General features: G+C 38.5%; 1 protein-coding gene across 1 annotated transcript in view; it reads left to right on the forward strand.

Annotated features, from left to right (window-relative positions):
* FCHO2 (FCH and mu domain containing endocytic adaptor 2) overlaps window positions 1–22,685 on the forward strand; it is a 64,044-nt gene that overhangs the window by 27,710 nt on the left and 13,649 nt on the right. Inside the window, exons 8-16 of the mRNA XM_081212486.1 lie at window positions 1,654–1,750; window positions 10,099–10,143; window positions 11,204–11,273; window positions 12,168–12,192; window positions 16,011–16,065; window positions 16,701–16,879; window positions 18,452–18,463; window positions 19,344–19,368; window positions 21,817–21,859. Of these exons, the coding sequence (XP_081068612.1) occupies window positions 1,654–1,750; window positions 10,099–10,143; window positions 11,204–11,273; window positions 12,168–12,192; window positions 16,011–16,065; window positions 16,701–16,879; window positions 18,452–18,463; window positions 19,344–19,368; window positions 21,817–21,859 (551 nt within the window). The remainder of the gene's footprint in view (window positions 1–1,653; window positions 1,751–10,098; window positions 10,144–11,203; window positions 11,274–12,167; window positions 12,193–16,010; window positions 16,066–16,700; window positions 16,880–18,451; window positions 18,464–19,343; window positions 19,369–21,816; window positions 21,860–22,685) is intronic.

A 22,685-nucleotide genomic window follows, 5' to 3' on the forward strand; every position in this document is an offset into this window, starting at 1 on the left:
CTGGGTATCTTCTCCTGCTTTGATGCTCCTTAAAACATTCACCCTTCCTCAGTGCAATTGGGAAAAGGGTGGGCTGGTAGTGGGGAGGGCTTGCGGAGTGGCACTGAGTCAAAACAGTTTCTAAATGGGTCCAAATTTTAGTGTGGTTTGAGTATAACTTATAATTGGCCCAGACAGGGAACTCATATATTCACAACTCTGAACACCCTGATCCAGAGATCTGGTAGTAGCATGAGAAAACAAATGTATGTGACTAAGGTTGTTGATCTTTGTCACATGGGACAGGGATGCTTGAGTCAATGTAGTGCCCTCCAGATGTTCTTGGAGGACAACTCCTGTCTGTCTTCAGCATTGGTGATGTTGATTGGCACTCATGGGAGTTACAGTTCAACAACATCTGAAGGGCACCACATTGGCAAGCTCCATTCTGGTGTATCTGGCATGGGGCATAATTATTTTGCTGTTACCAAACAAATTTACTTGGAAATTGGTCCCCTTGACTTTTATTTACTATAAAAAGGATGCCCCTGAATCTAAATGAAGAAAACTCTTCGCTAGGCACAAAGTGGAAAATATATCTCTATTAGAATTTAACATAAATGAATACTGTCTCATAGATCATTTCCAGGAGTAAAACTTTGACTCCTGAATTTCCATACTGAATGCTTTTATTGTCATCTTGACTGTTTGAATTCTAAAACTTTATTTTTTCTTCTTCATGTAATTCAAAAGATCAGTTTGCCCATCTAGGATCTAAAAACAACCTACCATAACAGTTTATATCTATTGTACCTTGTGTTCTAGTATTTTTATAGTTGTGCAGTATTCATTATACTATTCGAATGTTGATATAGCATTTTTGCATATGGTTAAAAAATAACGCTAAGCAAAACTTATTTTTTATTCCCCAAATTGTTAGTTTGAGCTAAAAATACACATATTTGAGATCAAAGGGATGGTGTTTATGATTTTGAAATTGTTTCTTTACCCTTTTTTTGTTTTGGCCAAATTCTTATTAGGATTTAACTTAGATGGAGACATTGGTATGGTTTAATTTATATAATTGCATGTTTATATCAATTATAAACAGATATGTCATGCTTATACTAAAAATGAAAGTGCCCTTGAGGAAGACAGAATGTATTTCTATCATTCAGATATTCTGAGTAATCCTAATACGTTTGGTATTGAAAGAGACCCTCAGTATGCCATTTGCAGACAGATTTGGACCCAAACAACTTTTTTTAAGAAACTAAGTTGTTCATATAAGACACACATTTCAGGATCTCAGAGGGGCGTAGTAGTCCTAGCTTATTATATTAACGGTACAGTGTCTAAAATCCAAAGAGTGGCCAAGGCATAGTCAAAAATATTGTGCTAGCTCTGTGATAATATTTACTTCAAACAGCCGACACCCCCCAATCATATTACAAATTGCTTTTGAAACTAAAAGCAGTTTGCCAGTCACCATAGGGAATGTTTGAGGAAAACAATCCTAAGGCTTACAGAACTAGTTTCATGGTTTTTTGAGTCCCAGCCTGACACTTTTTAGTTATAAGAGCAAGATGGGAAGTGTAATAATTGAGCAATCCGTTTGTGTGCAAATTGCTGTAGCCCACAAAGTTATATTTACTAGTGTTCTTTTTCTCAAAGGTACATGAAGAATTTATAAATAACATGGCAAACACAACAGTTGAAAGTTTGATACAAAAATTTGCTGAGTCGAAAGGCACAGGCAAAGAGCGACCTGGTAAGAGATACAAAATAATTGATTTGGTATTTTTTAAAATAAAAGATTGCTTGATATTATCTTCCAGTGTTCAATGCACACACACACACACCTCCATCTAATTGATACTATGCATATATAACTGTAATTTACTGGAAGTAATGAATGCAGATATTTAGTTCACTATCATGATTCTTTTTCCTTTGGATAATGCCAGTTCAAAGTAAAAAAAAAATGTGTGGGGGGGGGGGGGACAACAACTGTGAAAAGGTGAATTCCATGCTGGGTATCATTAGGAAAGGAATTGAAAATAAAACAGGCAATATGATAATGCCATAGAAATCTAGGGTGCAAATATACTTTGATTACAGTGTATAGTTCTGGTCACCGCACTTCAAAATGGATATTGTGGAACTGGAAAAGGTTAACCAAAATTATCAAGGGGATAGAGCAACTCCCCTATAAAGCAAGGTTATAGTTTTGGGTGCTTTTTGGTTTAGAGATAAAGTGAGTAAGAGGAGACATCATAAAGGTATATATGGTGTAGGGAAAGTGTTCAGAGATTCCGCGCCGTCTCATAAACCTAGAACTTGTGGACATCCAGTAACTGAATAAAGTACTTCTTCAGTTGGTGCATAGTTAAACTCTGACACCTGCTCCCACAATAAGTACTAATGGTCATCAACTTGGATGGCTTTAAGGATGTCTAAGAGGATTAGACAAATTCATCCAGGATGAGGTTATCAATTGCTACAAGTCATTGCTACAGTCGCTGACAATGGAAGAAGGGAAGAATTCTGTTTTGCTCAAGTCCTGCTTGCAGACTTCCTATGGGCATCTAGTTGGCCATTGGCCTCATTCAGCAGGCTCTTCTTACATTCTTACAATATAAAAATAGTTTTGAAATCTTTTATTTCCAGTCAAACAAAGGTTAAATTCCTTCCATGTGACATTCAAACAGATTAAATTATTGATTCTCCAATCATATTCTTTCCTGTCTTCAGCTGTATTTTTATTGCCTAATTGTGTTATGCTTAAAATAGTCCATAAAAATTAATAGCTGTGTTCTGCAAAGAGCTGCCAAGTTTACCATAATTGTTCTGCACTTGTTGCACAATATTTTTAAACCTTGTCACATTTGTTTCTAGGCTAGCATTCTGATGTTCTGCAGATCAGTTACATGTTTCCAAGGCATTAATTTCCATGACTAATGTGCATATATTACTTAGCATCATCTTATTTGATGTAGTATTGGAAAATCCCAGTAGAGACAAGACTTCAAGGGCTGCAGTTTTGTACCCATGTACCTTGGGAGTGAGGCTTACTTCTGAATAAACATGTATAGGGTTGTAAATCAACTTCCAGCTGTCCTCATTCTAAAAATAGAAACCTTTTTTTATTTTTATTTTTGCCGGGATCATTAAATGCACATAAAATCCAAAAGATGAAATGTTGTAGAAATGGCTGATTTCAACTACCCTGATGTAGACTGACTACATATATGTTCCAAAGAGGTAAAATTCTAGATACCCCAAATTACTGTATCTTAAAGTGGTTGGTCATGGAACTGACCAGAGGGGCAGTGACCTTGGACTTAATCTTTAGCAGTATCCATGACCTGACATCAGATATGTGTTGTTAAGTCAGTTGGGAGCAGTGACCACAGTGCTATTAAATATACATGTAAATGAATGATTGCTAAGAAAATTCAACACGGTCACATTTGATTTCATAACAAGAAACTTGCCCAAAATGAAGGGATTTGTAAAAAGGAATTTGAAAGGCAAAGTCAAAAAAGTAAAATCATTCAGATACTTGAGAGTTGTTTAAAAGCACCATGTTAGAAGTCCAACTGGAGTGTATGCTGCCGATCAGGAAAGTTAGGAGGGCCAAGAGAATGTTAGCTAATCCTCATTTTAATTAAACATCATTGTATTCAAAGTAGACACCATACATAAGTGCATGCACACAGCAAAGTTGATGTTGAATTACAATAAAATGCAAAAAAAGTTCAGCTTTGACAACTTAATCAGAGCTTAAATGAATGCAAAACAAATACATTACAATTAATTTTTACAACCCCTGTAGAAATTCCAGCCAGGAATTTACAGACCACATTGGCACCTATACCAGACCCAATTAGTTCTCCCTTACTTTAAGGGTAATACTTGAAAACACTTTGCCTTCTCAGCTTCCATATTTTGCTTGAACATAGATATGCCCACAGTGTATATTAAAGGACAGAAATGGTGTAGTCTCTAGTTTTCTGTGCTTTATAGATGAATTGCTTGTGCAACTTTCTGCAGTGCTGCTTCAGTTTTTAAAAACAGGTATTGCTTTTTTATTTTGGCAGACTGAAGTTACAATAGGGCATTATTTGACTGAGCAGATGAGTAGTGTAAATAGGAAAAGGAGAGAATCTCAGGTTGATAGAGTTGGAAGAAATCAGTTTTACTATTTCTTTTTTAATTCCCTGGCAGTGTGTAGTTAAAAGTTGTGATCTAGTAGTATACATAAATGATTTACAAAACCCATGGCCTGCCCAAGCTAATATTCAAGGAGGTGAAACCTGTTATGGTTCCTCACTTGTACACAACTCTTAAAGGTACAAGAACCCTGAACTGGTCTGCATTTGCTCTTATGCATGTATGTAAAACACATTCTAAAGTGCTGGGAAGGTTAGACTGTTCTGGTAGTTCAACTGGTTAACACTTCTACGGAAATTATCAGAAGTGTGGAAGAGATAAAAAATGGGTATACAAGACAACAGTCATACCTCGGGTTACAGACACTTCAGGTTGCATGTGTTCAGGTTGCGCACTGCGCTGAACCCAGAAGTACCGTATGTTCCAGCATATAAGACGACTTTTTAACCCAGGAAAACCACCCCAAAAGTTGGGGGTCATCTTATACGCTGGGTATACGCAGAGCCACCTGTTTGGAAGGAGGAGAGGGAGCCAGTGAGCAGAGGCACCCCTTCTGCCGTCGCTCCTCCTCCTTCCCACAAAAGGGGACGCAGCCTCCTGTGACGCAGTGGAAGGCCCTGCCTCTTCCGTACCGGCACAGTGCGTGTTCATTGGCTGCTGCTCTCTCCTCACCGCGGAAAGTCCTTCTAAGCGCGGCACTCGCCCACACGCCTGCTGCCGCCATCATGGGAGCTGGATCTGGCCTCCGCTGTGGCCGCGTGGGGCTTCGCTCAGCTCGCGGGTGCCATGAAGAGCCTGCCGCAGGAGGTGGTGTGCAGCTTCGGCCAGGGCTCCAAAGAGCTGGGCATCCCCACAGGGGAGGGCGGTGGAGGCCAAACTCTATAATATAACAGCAAAAGTTGGGGGGGTCATCTTATACGCCCAGTTGCCTAATACGCCGGAACATTCAGTACCAGAACAGGTTACTTTGGGGTTTTGGTGCTTGCGCAGAAGCACTAAGTTGCGCTTTGCACATGCTCAGAAGCGCCGAATCGCGATCCGTGCGCGAGCAGACGTGGCGCTGCAGGTTGCGAACGCTGCGGGTTGCGAACATGCCTCCCGCACGGATCACGTTCGCAACCCAAGCGTCCACTGTACTAAGATACAGCTTGGACTTTAACAGGATGAACCCTTAGATTGTTTGCTTGAAGGAATCGAAAGTAGGGAACATACACAAGATTTGTATATTTTGAATCTTATCCTTCTGGGTAACAATGGCATAATGTCGTATACTAAAACATCCAGTACATTTGTGAGTTTTAAAAGACACGCAGTACAGCCTAACATTATTTTTTTTGTTAAGGCCCAAGTTATACAGAACCATTATTTTCATTCTGCATTGTGTGAGTGGACTTCTACTCATGCCACTGGCCTTTAACTTTCTCTTGCCCTCCCTGCATTTTAAAAAAACCTGCTCCAGAGGGTCCTCCAACCTTAAAGCAGATTTTGAGGGTGTGCAAGGGACTGCAAAGAGTAATGTGAATTCCCATTCTGTGAATGGAATTACATTACGTATGCATATGGACAACTTTGGATACAACCCATAATATTCAAAATTGTCCTGAACCTCATTGTTTCATTTTCTTGTTCATATATTGTTAGAACAACAAGATCTAATGCATCTTGTTTTCTTCACTGATCACAGACAAGACAGAGCTCCAGCACTAGTTCTTTATTTCATGGGGAAATTGATCTGGATCCACTCTGGTTAAAGTTAGTTGTGTGATGAAAGTCAGTAATTGGATTTACATTAGTCATGATTGAACTGTTCTGTTGCAATGTGATTGGGTCATGACTAGCTGAATTGTAATCTAGGTATGATCATAGTGGTATATGGTCAAATAATCTGATACATGGTCTTCCCATTTAACATAGCTTCTTGGTGAATTTTTGTTAGGACAATAATTAATAACCATAAAACTAACCTTTCCCAGCAGGTTAAAATCCTACAAATATATATCTAGGTCTGACATGTCATACTTTGTAGCTCATAAAAATGTTTTGAGATTTATCTTTATTGTGTTTCCTTTTTTTGTCTTTGGTTTCTTAATTTTCATTTTAGTACCATGAATTAATGTCATGGATATTGTTTGAGTGTGCTGATTGTATTGTGATCACTGACTCTCTGTAACCCAGGGAATATAACTTGGCATTGTGTTAAATTATTAAAATTCATTGTCACTGGACTTGTCTTGATAGAACCTTTCAGGTGTAAAGAATATGAAATGGAATTTTGTGAATTTGACATGTATTTACCTTCAGTGACACAGGTGCTACTGGCCTATTGTTGTTCTAAAGGGGAAACCCCTAAGTAATTGGGCTGCTTTGATTCTTTAGTATCTCTGCAGTTAAGGCCAGTTGCCAATCATAGTAAATATTTGTAAACAATATGTATTGCATTTCTTTTCACATGCTAGATTTTTTGATTAACATGTTTAGTGACTTTGTTTTGTTGTAATGATGTGGAAGAGATAAAAATGCATCTTGTCTTTCCAAGTCTAAATATAGCCACAGAGTTATCTAGAGAGTGGTTTGGTTTTTATTTATCAGTCAGAAAAAGCTACTGTTGGAGAATATTATTGACTGGCAGTTTATATATCTCTCATTTTCAATTTGAAAATTTGTTGGTGCTAAATATGAAATGGCATCAGATGTTAGCAAGGAAAAGATTGCTTGTGTGTTTGTACATACAAAATTGACCTTTGTGATCCAGCTTAACATCTAAGTACTAAGAGCAATCATTTGTTTTGACAGCAGAATTAATTGAGGCTAAAACAGTCGAAATTCCACTTGTATCAAGCTGTTCATTAGGAATTGCTCTCTGGCTTTAGTGCTGTCAGAAAAATAACCTGTTCTGCTATGATTAAATAGCAGAATGATGGTCGGTCCACTGCATTTGAGAAAGAGGTTGAATAAACTTTCTACTGCGGAAACAATTCAGAAGTGACACGCTGCAAGGGGGGTCAGAATGTGCATTGATATCCAGCTGAGCTGTCAACTGGCACTGAGCCAGACACGCAAAGCTTTGCCATTTTGAAGCAGCATGTGAGGCATATGCAGTTTTTTAAAAAATTGTCCTCCTTTCATGCATGATTTAATGCCAGAGGGGAAAAACCCTTTTGTTTTCATCTAAAACCAAGCATATTGTCGGCAGTTATATTTGCAACTACAAGTAGCTTTTTAAGCTTATGTCACTTTTAAATAGAGGCTACTTTTTATTATTCAATGTAACATTTTTGCAATATGTAAAAACCAATTTGTTGCAATTTAAGTTGGTTAGCATTCCTTTATGCTCCACAAAATATGTTCCTAAGATACTCTCTTTTTTGTTGTAATTTCCATTGTAAAGCTACTAAAATATTTTGAGAATGCATATCTCTTACAAAGCAATATTTGAGAATGCATATCTCTTACAAAGCAAGAATTTTCAACACACATCCTTTTTTCCTCCTTTCCTATTTAAATAGCCAACATACAGTATTTTCCACTTCATTCCTTCCCCCCCCCTTTTTAAAAGTTCCTTCAGACCCATGAGTGTGTAGCTGCTGTCTTCATCAAGCTTGGCTTATCCATTTCTGCAGAATATACACTAGTTGACCGATCATGACACTTTTCTCTAACTGGTTGACAAAGCATTTAACTGTTTTCAAGGCCATTAGTGCCACTTCACAGATTAATTAGGTGGCAGGTGACACTGTGACATGACTGGGTTTTCTCGTTTTTTTGTTTTACTGTCGCATTAATCTCTCTTGAGAGATGAAGTGCATCACTGGTAACTATTTGTCTAGCATGCAAAAGATCAAAATAGAATTGGATGTACTGGTAATACTATATTTACTACTATTACTTCATCAATGTAGTTTCCAGTTCAGCTGAATTTGTCAAAGTGGTGTCAGCTATGTTTGTTTAGCCTTATTAAATAATTGTGTTAACAGCACAATCATCAGACTCCTGATACTATATGCCTTATATGGTAATGGAAGATATGATTTGCATTTATATGTATATTTCTTATTACATAATACCATATGTTGAAGATCATGTAACTTCTTTTGGCTTCCTGCTGACCAGTATAACTAGATCAGTGGCAGGAAGCCTCTTTTAGGCCGCTGTTGTGGACTGGCTGGATTCAGAGGAGTGGGTGGGGGCACCAGTTGGGGAACCCCCAAGGAAGTAAGGCTTAGAGCAGCCTTTCTCAACCTGTGGGTCCCCAGATGTTGTTGGACCACAACTCCCATCACCCCTAGCTAGCAAGGCCAGAGCTCAGGGATGATGGGAGTTGTAGTCCAACAACATCTGGGGACCCTCTGGTTGAGAACCGCTGGCTTAGAGCCAGGGGATTGGTGGTGGGATGACAGTGAGTGGTCAGAGGGAGAAGAGGGAACAGACTGCAAGGAGGAGGTGTCAGATGCTGAAGAAGAAACAGGATTTAGTGAGCAGGAAGACGCCCAGCTCCAACTGTCTATTCCATCTGTAGCTATGGTAGACTAATGCTTGGAGGCAGTGATGAATTAAAAGAGGGTTAATAAACTATTATTTAATCCCAATAAGATGGAGGTACTATGGATCAGCAGTTATGAAGTCTAGGAATTGAGGAGGTGGAGTATTTAGGATAGGGTAGCACCCACCCACCCTCAGTGTAGCAGGTACATAACTTGTATCTATTTGAGCCATAGCTATCATTAGAGGCACAGGTGACCTCTGTAGCAAAGGACTGCATACAGTATACAGTGGACGCTCGGGTTGTGAATGTGATGCATGCGGGAAGCACGTTCACAACCTGCAGCGCCGCGTCTGCACACGCGCAGATTGTGATTCGGCGTTCGGTACTTCTGGGTTCAGCGTGGTGCGCAACCCGAAATCGTGCAACCCGAAGCGTCTGTAACCCGAGGTATGACTGTATCCAGCTCTAGTTCATTCAACAGCTACAACCTTTCCTGGACCGAGATAGCTTGCTATCAGTAACCTATGTTGTAGTGACCTTGCAGTTGGATTATTGCTATGAGCTCTACATGAAACTGCCCCTGAAAATGGTCCAGAAATTGCAATTAATGCAGAATGCAGCTGCCAGGTTGTTAACTGCAATATCCAGATGGGATCACATAACACCTATCCTAAAAGCTCTGCACTGGCTGCCAGGATCAATTCAGGGTGTTAGTGATGGTTTTAAAAAGCCCTATGTGTCTTGGGGCCCAATTATCTGGAGGAGCGCTTCATCTAATACCAGCTAATTCATTTCTTGAAATTGGTGCACTCTGTGTCTGTGTGTATACTCTTTTCCCAGTCTCTGCCAGGATTCTCATTAATCCTATTCTTAGGAGAAAATAGATTCATCATGGTGAAAAAGCCTCTGTCATGTGAAAAGTAGTGATCATTGTCACTGTTTCTTCACTGTGGCCAAAGCTTAGTGCAGTCTTAGGGATGAGACTCTGCCCTTCTCCAGCCTTGGGAGAAGGATGGGGGTTCATTCCAACCTTAGGCTAAAGGCCCCTCCAGACTGGTGGTATTTTTGCAGATCTCTTCTGCAACATATAATTGACACAATAACAGTGCATCAGTGCTGTATGATTTTTTTAAATTGCATTTTTATTGGGGGTTTTCTTCTAATGTATGTATTTTATTATATTACAGTCTGACCCCCCCACCCCCAAAAAACCTTTAAAATTGCCAAGAAACAGCAATTGAAATGAACTGTGCTAGATGCTGCATATTTTTAAATTTTATTTCAATTGCCTCTTTTATTTCTCATACATTATTATTTTATTCTATGGACTTGTTTGGAAGCCACTGATCAAACAAATTGATTGAGTAAATTTTGCCACCCTAGTCTTGATGCATAATGTTTCTCCATAAATTAAAACAAGAAACAGCATTAGAATAACATTGATTTTCCATCGTTTAAAGGACTTATTGAATTTGAAGAGTGTAATACAGCCAGTGCAGTTGAAGGTGAGTTTTTCTTGTATTGTTTATCATTCAAAATGTACTTCTTACATCATTTCTAGTGAACATTGGGGAAAGGGTTTAAAAAAATAAGGCTTAAAAGTAAGAAGTGAAGTCGTTTGCTCTAATTAAGATGAAATGAAGTTAATATATTTCTGATATAACAGGAAATGATCAGCAGCCTTATGTTTTGTCTCAATTAAGAGTCAGAACTTGCTCAGTGTGATCCCATCACAGATGCTAGAGAGAAGTTGGCTAACTTTCAGTATCCTATTAGTGAGGGAGTGGCAAATTTCACTTACATGGATACATAAACATGTCCTCATATATGAATGTCCCTGTATCTAAAGCATGCCATTTCCAAATATCCCATAGATCTTCTGTTCAATACTTTGGTGTTGCTTCTTGCTCCCCAAACCAATTATTGGCACATTAGTAGAAACTAAGCCTTGGATGCTTTCTGTTGATCTAATGGCAGAGCTAAAGATTGGGGTTGATGTTTTGAAGTAGTTCCATTCTTTTTTGTGAGAAAAGTCTGAAAAGATGGCTTCACACAATGGAATTTGTCCTCTAGGATGCACTGGGTTTCATTCTTGACCTCCATACTTTAGAAACCGCTATAAAACAAAGGGGAGAAAACGTATGACATATTGTAACAATATACCAATAACATTTAAGCTGGTTCTGATGAAAAGGGATAGTACTAAGTTCTGGAAGCATTGAACAGATACTTTGAGTGATAAACTACTTGAGGATGACAAGACTAAAACTCAATCCAGGCAAGACAAGATGTGGGTATTGGTAGTTCTCTTATGTGCAACATAAAATGATACATATTTATCATATATTTATACATATTATTAATAATATTAATAATATTAATAATAATATAATAATATATTAATATTATTATTATATTATTAATATAATAATATATTAATATTATTTATACATATTATGATACATAATTTCGTGTTATTTACTGCAATAGTGTATCTCATTACCTATTCTGTTAACTAATATTTAATCTTAATTTCCATCTAACAACACATTGTCCGCTTTGCAGGGATAAAGCCTAGAAAAAGAAAGCATTTTGTGTTACCAATTAGTAGAAAGGGAAAAGATGCAGAATCTGTGTAAGTATGTTTCAAACTTGTTAGTAAATCGTTTACTGTTTGGTTTTTTAAAAAATAGAAGCATAAATATTTCTATCTTTTTTAATTTTATTATTAATGCTGTAAGAGATAATGCTCCAATAAATTCCTATATAGCCTTCCCCCAAAAAAACAACTTCCCCAATTTTTAAGTGTGTGTGGGGGTCACAGTTTGGGAATCTTTATGGATTCTAGGTAGCAACTGTGGCTAGGAGTGCTTTTCCCTAGGTCAGGTTAGGGCACAAGCTGCATCAAATTTTTGGAGGATCATGGTTATTTCTTAGGGTTGGATTACTCTCACCCATTACTGTAGCACCCTGAATCATCATCAGCAGAACTTCTGACTAGAGCCAGGATTTTGAGGATGTGACTCATTTGTTATGGTAGTTTCACAGGCTGTGCATCCCACCATTTTCTGAGGTGTGATCAATGGCAGCTCCTGTCAAGACCTTTGCCCTTGTGTCTACTTCCCCCAGGAAATCCTCCTGGCCACTTCACTAATTTTTCATAGGCAGCTAAATACATTGTTATTCTAGCATCCCAATGTATGAATTTATCTTCTTTTTATGTGTACTTATATATGTATGCTTTTATTAACGTTAGCTGCTGCTGTAGCAGCTGTTGTTATTTTTGTTGCCTTGGGCATTTTTTTTACCTGAAAAGTGATATATATGGAAATGGAAAATGGAAAGTGATCTATGAAAATGGAAAAGTGATATATGAATCCTGAAAAATTAAATAACTGTCTATAGCCTGATTTTAAAGGTGTTCTAAAGCAGCTATGTATCTGGTGAGATGTTAACTAGAAAACCAAAAGAGATTTTGGTAAATAAAAGCCATAGCTATTATAACAATTTACTGTTTTTTTTTAAACAGGGAATGTCCAGATGCTGAATCAGTTGTAAGTATTCTTATATTGATCAAAGTTATTCAAGAAAATTGTTGTTGTTGTTAATTGAATTTATATACCGCCCTATACCCGAGGGTCTCGGTGGTTCACAGTCTCTTTAGTTTCAAACAAGTTATGTATAGTGTGTTCCTTTCATCATTTGTATTTCTAGTTCCTCTTGGCCATATTATCAGTGTTTAATTTGAGATGACAGAAAGGTGGAACTCCCTGTGGCTGAAATGAAAGAATGGATTTCCAGAATAATCTGAATTTTTTCCTGTAGAAACAGCAGCTATCAACCCATGTATTAGGCCTCCAATATTCTAGAAAATTCATGGGTTTGGTTTCTTTTGTTTAAACAATTTTGTGAAATGAGAATGTCTCATAATAAAAAGCACAAAATAAACAGATATAAAATGTATATCTGTCAAATAAACTTTTTCTCTTGTAAACCCACTCTGAAGTTGCTTTTTTCTGAACTGTTGCAAGAAGCCCGAGCAGATCAAGTTTTTGTGTGATTTTATGTTGCTCAAACTGATATGTTTATTCCAGGAATTAGGCCATTCACAGAGTGAAACATAAGTCGGGTTGACTTACAATGTTTACTCTTTGACTTGTTTGTTTTGTTGCTCATTGTTTAATAATTAATGAAACAAATCCAAGTGTAAATGTGTCTGGCATATTCCTTTCAAGCTACACCAAGCGTGATCGCTCACTCTCCCCTTCCCCAGAAGAATAACTTGGCTTCATAGTTTTCAAAACATAAATTTTATTTCCTTTCTGTAGCATTTTCAAAGTGTTACACATATACTCAGTCTCTTTAATGCCAGTTTTACTAAGAAGCAACATTCTTCAAACTTCACTTTATAACAAAAGTTATGCAAATATAACAAATATGTGAAAAGCACTAAGTAGAGTATTTCCCACCATCAATTTTCTGTCATCAAATAGATGTCCTCAAATTGAAAATGTTTTCGGTATTGTTTGAACTGGCTGGCATGACTCATTTTAAATATCTTCAAAATGTATCCATGTGTTTTTAAAAATGTAGCATTGAACTTGTAGTTGATAGTGACTTTCTTGTGTAGAGGCAGAAGGAAACAAAGAGCTGGTCTTAGAATATTGATGATTGCTCTAATGCACTTGAATCCAATGCCTTTAGCCAAGGCAATTTAAATGCCTTAGTAGAGATGATATAATAGTGATTGTGTTGCTATTGTGTAGCCTATTGTGGTGTTCACCTGGTCCTTTGAAACATAGGTCCCAATATATAATGAAATAGATCAGGGGTGGGGAGCCTCCTTGACTCTGGGAACCAGATCGTTATCAGGATCAGTCTTAGAGGCCAAATTTGACAGGTGGGCAGGGTGTATTGCTCCTCGGAGGCTGGGGAATGTGTTCTGAATCCCCTAGGCTACCACTGGATAGGCAAGTAAAGGTTTTAGGTCACATTGAAGGGGACTTACCATGGCAGGTATTTGTAAGCTGAAATATAATTTAAAATTATTATTTTGTAGTTACTATTCTTTAGCTAAATAGCAATATTTCATAAGTATGAATATAGCAACAGTAGAGCACTGTAAACCAGCTGCTCCATATCTATGCTTTTGGACCACCACCTTTTCCACATTTTACGCTCGCATAAAAAGCCAGCTTACCTGCTGCTGCTTTGGTATGGCATCCTTGTTCTTCAGTTTATGTCACAAGCTATCCAGAGTCTTTGTTTAACGGTCTTTGTTGCATTTAGGTAATGTAGGTAATGTAATAGCTTTCCAACTTTAATGATATAACTTCAGAAGTTCTTTGGTTGTATGAGAATGTACACATGGCCTCCAGCTATTTGTATTTGTTCGGTTTACTTTGTTGTCAAGTCTCGTTAGGACATTTAACATGGTTAGCTTGAGGTCAAGCATAACAAAAGCTTCGTGATTCTAAACAACTAGTGCTAAGGTATTGAACCGTGTGATGCGACTCTTTCTGTTTTTAAATCATGTTGCTTTATAAAAGCAAAATGTGCAAGTTCTTGAAAGAGAAACTGTCTAAATAATCTGGATGAATATTTTCTGATGCATTTTTTTGGTTTCGATTATGAAGTTGGTATTTGTTGAGAAATTTGTAATCCTAAGAGAGAGAACTTGTTTGCAATGTATAAAAAGCGTAAAATTGCTAATCTTCATGGAAAGGACATAAGAAGCATAATTAATGGGTCTATAATAAAGCTGTCATGTGATTGCCTTACCCATTAAACATTCTGTGTAAACTAATGTCAGTTGGCATAGCTCTGTCTGTTCTTGACCAAAAATTACTATTACAATGCAGTAGAAGGAACTGCTTTTCACATTAAGGTACTACAAGCAGTAGATTCAAGAGTGATTCTTGCTTCTGCTTTGCTGGGATAATGTGAAGTAGGTACAACTTGCGTCCACATTTTGTTGTTTCTCTGAATCAGAATCAGAATCCGATTGCTTCTCTGAACCTGCCAATGCACCCAGAGTTTATTACATCTGTAAAATTTCAGGGCATTGTGATGGCGCATTGGCATTTTCACTATGAGAGCCTCACATCCAGGGGGTTGGCAACCTGCAGCCCGTGGGCCACAAGCAGTCCATGGGGGTCATTTAAATGGCCTACGAGCTGCCCCCCAACCGAGCCGCCCACTCAGCGAGCCGCCCCCCCCATGCTGCGCTAAACCGGCGGAGCAGGGACTCGCTTCCATGGCACTGGAAATTGCATCTGCGCATGTGCAGATGCCAAAAATCGCATCTGCACAGACGCAGGTGCCGGAAATTGAGTCTGCGCATGCGTGATCCGGCTCACAGAGCGATCTCTGCTGTAGTAAACTGGCCCAGGCGAGGTAAACCTTGCCAACCCCTGCTCATATCTGTACATACTCAAACCTAAATTGAGAGGCTTTGGGGGTTACAGGTTTTCTTACTCTGTATTAGCTTAATTCCACCCATTCTAAACCCTAAATGAAGTTTTTAAAATGTATTTAAAATTTCCTTAAGAAGGTTGAATAACATGCATAAAAATAGTAAAGCAGTGTAAAATAGCAAATACTATATTACTTCTAAAAGGGGTCAGGGCTTCCTGAATGTCAAGATGAAAGAAAAGTAATTGAAAATGCCAATTGTGCTGCTATCATGTGCACTTAATTGGGAATGAATCCCATAGAGAAGCCATCTGTTCCTGGTGCACACCTTGATTTAGCATTGCTGTTAAGAGCAACATATGAAAATGCCGTAACTGTTCCTGGTAGGTTATAATAAACCAGTGCTGATCTTGCAACAGTGTTGTAGGTTTCTGGCGGCTGGCAGTAGTCTATACCAGGTGCAATATTGGAACAATCATCAAAGGCTGCAGTGTAGTTTGTCAAGGTTATGAAAGCAGGAATAATAGGTCATAAATTCTTTCTGGAGTATGTAATTCCTATGCTTGATTGGTCAGCTATCTCTTGTTTTAAGTGTTATAAGGGGGAAATAGCTTCACTAATGTGGTATATTGTATCTAGTTCAGTGGACAGTGTTTTGGACATAGATTTCAAGAGTATCTTTTTTCTCCAGACTCTCTAGCTAGGTTTATCTCGCAGTTTTGATTTCCTAATTGTACAAAATGAACTGTGAATGCTATAAGACTTGTAAAGTACCAAATTATGAGTACTGTAACCTGATTCCTCTGAACTCGTGGCTTGAAGTTCTGATGACATAAGCACTGCTGCTTTCATAAACAGGTTTAAAGATAATCAACAATACATTATGCTTGCTTTGACATCTATTGGAAAATATTTTGATAGTGATGGTCATCTAATAAGTTACCTGTTTTCTTTCCAGAACATTCCGGATGTTGATGATGAAGGTTATAGCATTAAACCAGAAGCTAGTCAGAATATCCTTTTATTGTAATGCTTACTTATGAACCTAGAGCATGAGCCCTGCTGGATCCATGTCAAAGGCCAGTCTAGTCCAGCAGTTTGTTCATGTAGTAGCTAACCAAATGCTTAAGAGATGCTGGCAAGCAATATGTGTGCCTGCTTGATAGCATTCTCTTGCTTGTGATCTGAAGCAACTGCTACTCAAAGGCACCCTATTACTTGATACTGGAGCCATTGTGACTAGTGGCCACTGATAACCTTATCTTCCATAAATTTATCTAATCTCCTGTTAAATCCATCTCAGTTTCCTGTGTATCCCACCATTATGGTTCATTGGATAACCTTGCTTTTTCCACAATCTGCATGTTATCTTGTTTTCTAAACTAGAAAGCCACAAATGTTGTAACCTTTCCTCATAGGATAGTTGCTCCAGCCTCTGTATAATTTTGGTTGCCCTGGTTGTGTACAATCTCTTCACAAAGCTTTATGAATATGTAAAGGACTAATATCAGTGATTTTTGTGGGTCTTAAAAATCCTGTTTAGCAACTTATTAACTTGCTGTTGTTCTGTGTTTGTGTGTATGCATAGAGCAGTGCTATTAGTCATTATGTGATTAACTTCATGACGTTCACCTTAACTGCAAATAACATACCAAAGCGAACCACTTCTATTCTTCAAGTGATTCTGACTCTGAAGATGATGAACCAAGGAAGTTCCATGTGGAAATTAAGCCTGTACAGGCAAATAGTAGTTCTCATTATACAATGCCTTCACTGGATGAATTAAAAGAATCAATAGGGAACATCACACTTTCACCAGCTATATCTGTAAGTAAACTGAGCACAATATTTAGTATATCAGGCACAGTCGGTAAATAGTACTTTAAAACTGACCATTTTAGCACAAATGTAAAATATCTCAATTGCCTATTTTTAATAAGTTACGTATTTCAAATGATAAAAGGATGAATTTTGGAATGTGGTATACAAGGTCTTTGGAGCAAGAGCAGAGACACTGCCTGTGTATATATGGAGTTAAGGGAGTACACATAGTTAACATAGAGCTACTTTTTTATTAGCAAGAGCCTCATTATTCAGAAACAAACACCCCAGCCCAGTTTTTGAAGCTATATTCTGAACAGATTATGTTGTATTCTAATTGTAATCATATATGCTGAAGTCAGATTTTTAGTTTAAAGAGAGTTCTTTGTGCGTGTTAGAATTACAATATTTTTGGCATGGTCCTACCCCATGCCAGTTGATGCAGGCGAATACATTTTGTTGAATTCCTATGTTCCATCTTAACTGTCTTTAGAAAAGTGAGAAACGATCAGGTTCCATCCTACAGTGCAACTTGTCACATAACATTATTCGTAACTACAGTTTGCATTTTACATGGATAAATATGTCCCTGGCTAACTCTACAAATTTATCTTCCCCAGACCATATCTGCCTCAGGTGTATGAATCCAACAAACTATTTCATCTGTGCTTTGGCTTTTTCTGTACTGGAGTGTCTGCTGCTATTATGAGATGGAGTCTGTTTCTCAAAACACTAGGGAGAAGGGTTTAAAACAGTGTTTCTCTAACTTGGGTTCCCAGCTGTTGTTGGCCTACAATTCCCATCATCCTTAGCTAGTGGGACCAATGATCAGGGATGATGGAAGTTGTAGTCCCACAACTGTAGGGAACCAAATTTGAGAAACACTGGTTTAAAATATCTCATTTAAGAACATTTCTATGTAATCCAGTACACATCCATTTTAACTATTTGTGTGTCAAATCTGAGCTTTTTCTAGTTTTTTGTGTTGTTTCCTTTGTGAAAAGCTCCTTCTAGGTCAGGGGTTGTCAACCTGGTCCCTTCTGCCCACCAGTGGGCGTTTCAGGTTTCTAGGTGGGCGGTAGAGGGTTCTACGGCATAAGCTGAATCCTCCTTCCATTGAGCACTGGTGGGCAGTAAGGAAATTTTACCATCAAGAAAGATGCATTGGTGGGCAGTAGGTATAAAAAGGTTGACTTACCCCTGTTCTAGATCAACAGCATGGCTACTGGGTGGGTGATGGTACTTGTAGTCCAACATCAACAGAGGGCCAGAAGTTAGCACACACACCCAGCTCTAGATAAAGATGGATACAAATATACAACTAGTGACTAGTGATTTTAGTATTTGAGATCTCCAATAAACAGTTGGCACCATTCAGACCACACCATCAGAATTCTTGCCTTTTTCTTTAAAATGTTAAAATTATCTTTTACACTTGGGCTTTTTTATTACATTAACGTTATGGCTTGATGCTTCAAGATTCAAAGTTGTGAGGAGGGGAATAAAGTAGTACATTTAACTTGCACCAAATCGTATGTAATTATGTTTTCCCTATTTTATTTTATATGCTGACATCAGAGACATAGTCCTGTAAGTATTAAATTATATTTACCATAGTTTACTTCTAATTAAAACTTAGTCGTGTGGGCTGGTGATTGTTTTGAGTGTGTGCATACGTGTGTTTCATGGTGGTGAACTTCAAGCTTGCTTTTTTGCTGCACTTCCAAGACACTTTGAAGCGTTAGAGGCAATTGGCCCCTGACCTTATACTGTGTGAGGTCAGGGGCAAGGGGACAAGTGGCTGCCTCTTGTGGAGCAGTGTGGTCCCCATGACAATCATCTGAATTGGGGAACTATGTCAATTTCATATGAGCAGCTTTTTTAAAAAAACAAAAACAAAAAAAACCTGCATTTTGCTTCCCTAGCTGCTCTTGATCAGTAATTTACTTTCATATCAGCCCAGCCCAGATTTCTCATGGTGGCTTCACGATTTGACGCCTAAGCAGAAGCCATTTGAAGCTGCTCCCACATGGCTACTAATGTGCACACAGGTTATTTCAAGAAAATGCAGAGTAGCAGCTGCTTGGCTTTAAAAACATCTGCCAACAGTATTCAGCCTTGGTCATGAAGAAAAAAAGGAAGTGGACCAACTTAAGTGGCATAATGTATTGGCATGCAATAGAGAGCAGTCATCATGTTGCAGCAGTTTTAGGCAGTCTGCATGGAATGGGATGGCCATATCGTGAAAAGCCACCATTGGTTAATTTTACCACAGATTGCAAACTTAATCTCCAGAAGATCTACCCAATATTTCACTACCTGTCTCTGCCAATTACTTTGCCTGCTAGAGGTACTAAGCCTAATAGCTAGTGGTGGCTTTGGAATTTATCTCCAACTGCCAACTCTTTAGTTTAGGAAAAAAAATATTTGTTCACTAAGCGTTGTTCATTTTTTTTTATTTTTCATCTAGGCACAAATGAACCGGAATTCATCCAGTAAGTGTGTGTGAACTGCTGACCATCATCTGGTTTTTCTTATGTTTATATTTGACTTTAACTTCCTGTTCATGAAATCATGCCTGTATAAATTGTTTCTTGTAAATGGAAAGTTGTATATGGTGGGATATCAGGGAGCCCTAAATCAAGGTGTTTTTTTCCTGCTGCCATGTTAATAACTTTAATGACAATTCACCCCCCTGCCCTCAACCACAGAATGCAAAAGTCTGCCTACTTTTCGTAATTGTCCGAAACATAGATATATATGTCCATAATAAAATTGATCTATAAAATGACTGTGTGATATTAGATGGTTTTAATGGAACTCTTAAAGAATCTGACAGTAGAAACTGTACTACACATTAAAGCTTAGTGCTTGCATCCTGGCTTTAGAGTCAGGCTTTAGGTTGCAGTCCAACTCCCCTTGGTGCCAGGCTTGCGGAGAGAAAGGATTTGGTGGAGATATTCCTTCAGGCACCCCTGCCAGCCTCTACCCACAGAGTAACTGCTGGCATGGAGCTCTTCATTCCATTTGCTGGATGGGCAGAAGTACTGTGGGATCCCCTGGGGCAGTAGCTCACAGCTCGAAAACAAGGGTGTTCCAAGGTGGGGCTAGCCCATGCTGGGATCTGCTTGATCCTTAGCCTCACTGATGTCACTTGATGGCATCTGGCCCAATATAGGCTTAGTTGCTGCTCCTTTGCCTTCTCTGCCAGGCATCACAAGTGATGGAGCTGTGGTGATGGCTCTCTTACTCCACCATGCCCCGCTGCTGCTCAACCAGGATTTGGATTGTCCTGTAAGCTATATCTAATAGCACTTCCAACTTTAAAAAAGGAATAATATATTTGTCCTGTTAAACTTTTCTAAAACCTTATAGGATATGGTAACAGTTTGTACATGCTGTTAAAAGAACTAGCCTTCAGTGGAGAAATGTGTATAAAATATGTGACAAAGCTCTTCTCCTGTGTGCTGGTGGTGCTCAAAGAAGACTTATTCAGCTTGGCCCTAAAAGGAAAAACATTAGAGAGTTGTGATCTCCCAGCTTTTTAATTTTGGAGCGGGGCATTCAGAATCAGGACTGAAGCCTGAGGAACTACAGGTTAATCCCCCATGCTATTTTCAGCTGTTATTTCCCCATTAGGGCAATCATACAAGTACACTAGTTCCTTAATGGGGTGAGTAGGAGGTAGGGAAGGACACGGGTGGCGCTGTGGTCTAAACCACAGAGCCTAGGGCTTGCCGATCAGAAGGTTGGCAGTTTGAATCCCCGCAATGGGGTGAGCTCCCATTGTTCAGTCCCTACTCCTGCTAACCTAGCAGTTCGAAAGCACGTCAAAGTACAAGTAGATAAATAGGTACCGCTCCGGCGGGAAGGTAAACGGCGTTTCTGTGCGCTGCTCTGATTCACCAGAAGTGGCTTAGTCATGCTGGCCGCATGACCCAGAAGCTGTACACCGGCTCCCTCGGCCAATAAAGCAAGATGAGCGCCACAACCCCAGAGTCGTCCGTGACTGGACCTTAATGGTCAGGGGTCCCTTTACCTTTAGGAGCTAGGGAATCTTTGCAGTTGGCAGGTTGCCACATGACAGAGTGATCTACATGTACCCATATAGAAGTGACTTCCATATAGGAATTTGTCAGGTATTAGTTACTTGAATACAAAAAGTTACTTTGTCAGCACTGTGTACATATGTGCTTAATTGTAAAAACATGTCTCTTTCTAGATTTGCTTAAGGTTTTAAATACCTATTAAATACTTACTGATTTAATACAAGTTATTAACCTTTAACTGCAAAGACAGGCTTGTACCCCAAATTTCCTTTTGAGCATGTTCACAAATCAGGGTTTTCCCACAGGCCTGTTACCAATGCACCTCTGAAAATCTGTTTTTGAGAGCTGGAAGTCTCTTGAGAATGGTGCAGGGGGCTATAGATGGAGAAAAGTTGCAAAAATCAACCGTCTTCTTACATTAGAAGAACAAATTAGAATCCAAGCCATAGTTTGAGAAGAATATTGTAATGCCTGTGTCTTACAGTAAAACTATTTTGAGATCAGCATCTTGCAAAACTCGCTTCCTATTTATTTTTCTATTCATATCCTGTTTTTTTTTAAATTGGAGTCTTCAAAGAGGCTCTCAACATTTATAAAATGCATTGGAAACATTAAAAACTATACATCTTTAAAACCAACAAACTGATTCCGTTTAAGCAGGCATTTGATGTCCTTCCACACCCATGTCCTTCCTGGATTCCTTCTCACACAGCAATTTTTGTTATAAACACTTTTGGCAAAAGCAAAAGTTTCATACTGTGATGCATTTCCACTTCATGTCAGTGTTTGAGTTGTTTTGTATTGCATCTTTGCCATTTAAAACATTACTTTTATAAAGCGGGCTGATTTTGTTAATTAAATGTCATGGCTTTCAATTATCATAATATCTTTTAGGTGAAGAATTAACAAAATCAAAGCTTTCTGCTTCATCTAATGAGTAAGTTTCACATTAGACATTTATTTTTATTTGAAGAGTCACTGAATATTAGGTTTGAAGGGCTTTCTCCCTGCCCCCGCCCCCCAGATTCCTGTGTCCAGTGTTCAGTTCTGATGTGACAGTTTAGGTGTGGGCTGCTTGGGACTCCAAAAGATGAATTTCTGCATTTATTTCTTTATTTATTCATCCTTCACTTTGGCTGCTTACCTGACTCTCCTTTTAATTTGTGCTCATATCATATGATACATAGTATTTCCAGAATAAAACAATTAAGATGAAAATTTGATAATTACCTGTAGCATAAATACGATGTACATAGCTTTGCATCTGAAAATTTATGTATGATCTGCCAGAAGAATATAAATCACTTTCTTGCTGTCATAAGCCAAAATATTTTTGTTATCCATAAGTAAAAAAAAAATGCCTTATTGTCAACCTAAATTCTACAAGGCCATATTGGAAAAAATAATAGCATGGTTGCAGACCAAGGCCAAAAAGAATCAATTAACTTGCTAGCCATACATGATTCCATCCCCACCCTGAAGTGCTGCTCTTATGCAGTCTTAAAGCTCAATCAGGAACCTTTAGAAGCTGCCATTATATAGGAAGTTCTTCAGTGGAGTGCTAAACAGATTGCTTTGTCAGTGCAAGCTTTTCTGCTTGTCTGAGGGAATTAACTGCCCTCTCCTCTCCCCCATGCATTGTTTCGGGAGTTCTCCTGCCCCTCCTGAGTAAATTTGGGGGTACAGGGGACACGTAGTGGAAGCAGGGGAAAGCCCAATTGTACTAATGGAACTTGGGGGGTGCAGTTAGTTGAATCTGGCCC

This window comes from Podarcis bocagei (genome assembly GCF_964188305.1).
Source record: "Podarcis bocagei genome assembly, chromosome: 11".
NCBI classification, from domain to species: Eukaryota; Metazoa; Chordata; class Lepidosauria; order Squamata; family Lacertidae; genus Podarcis; species Podarcis bocagei.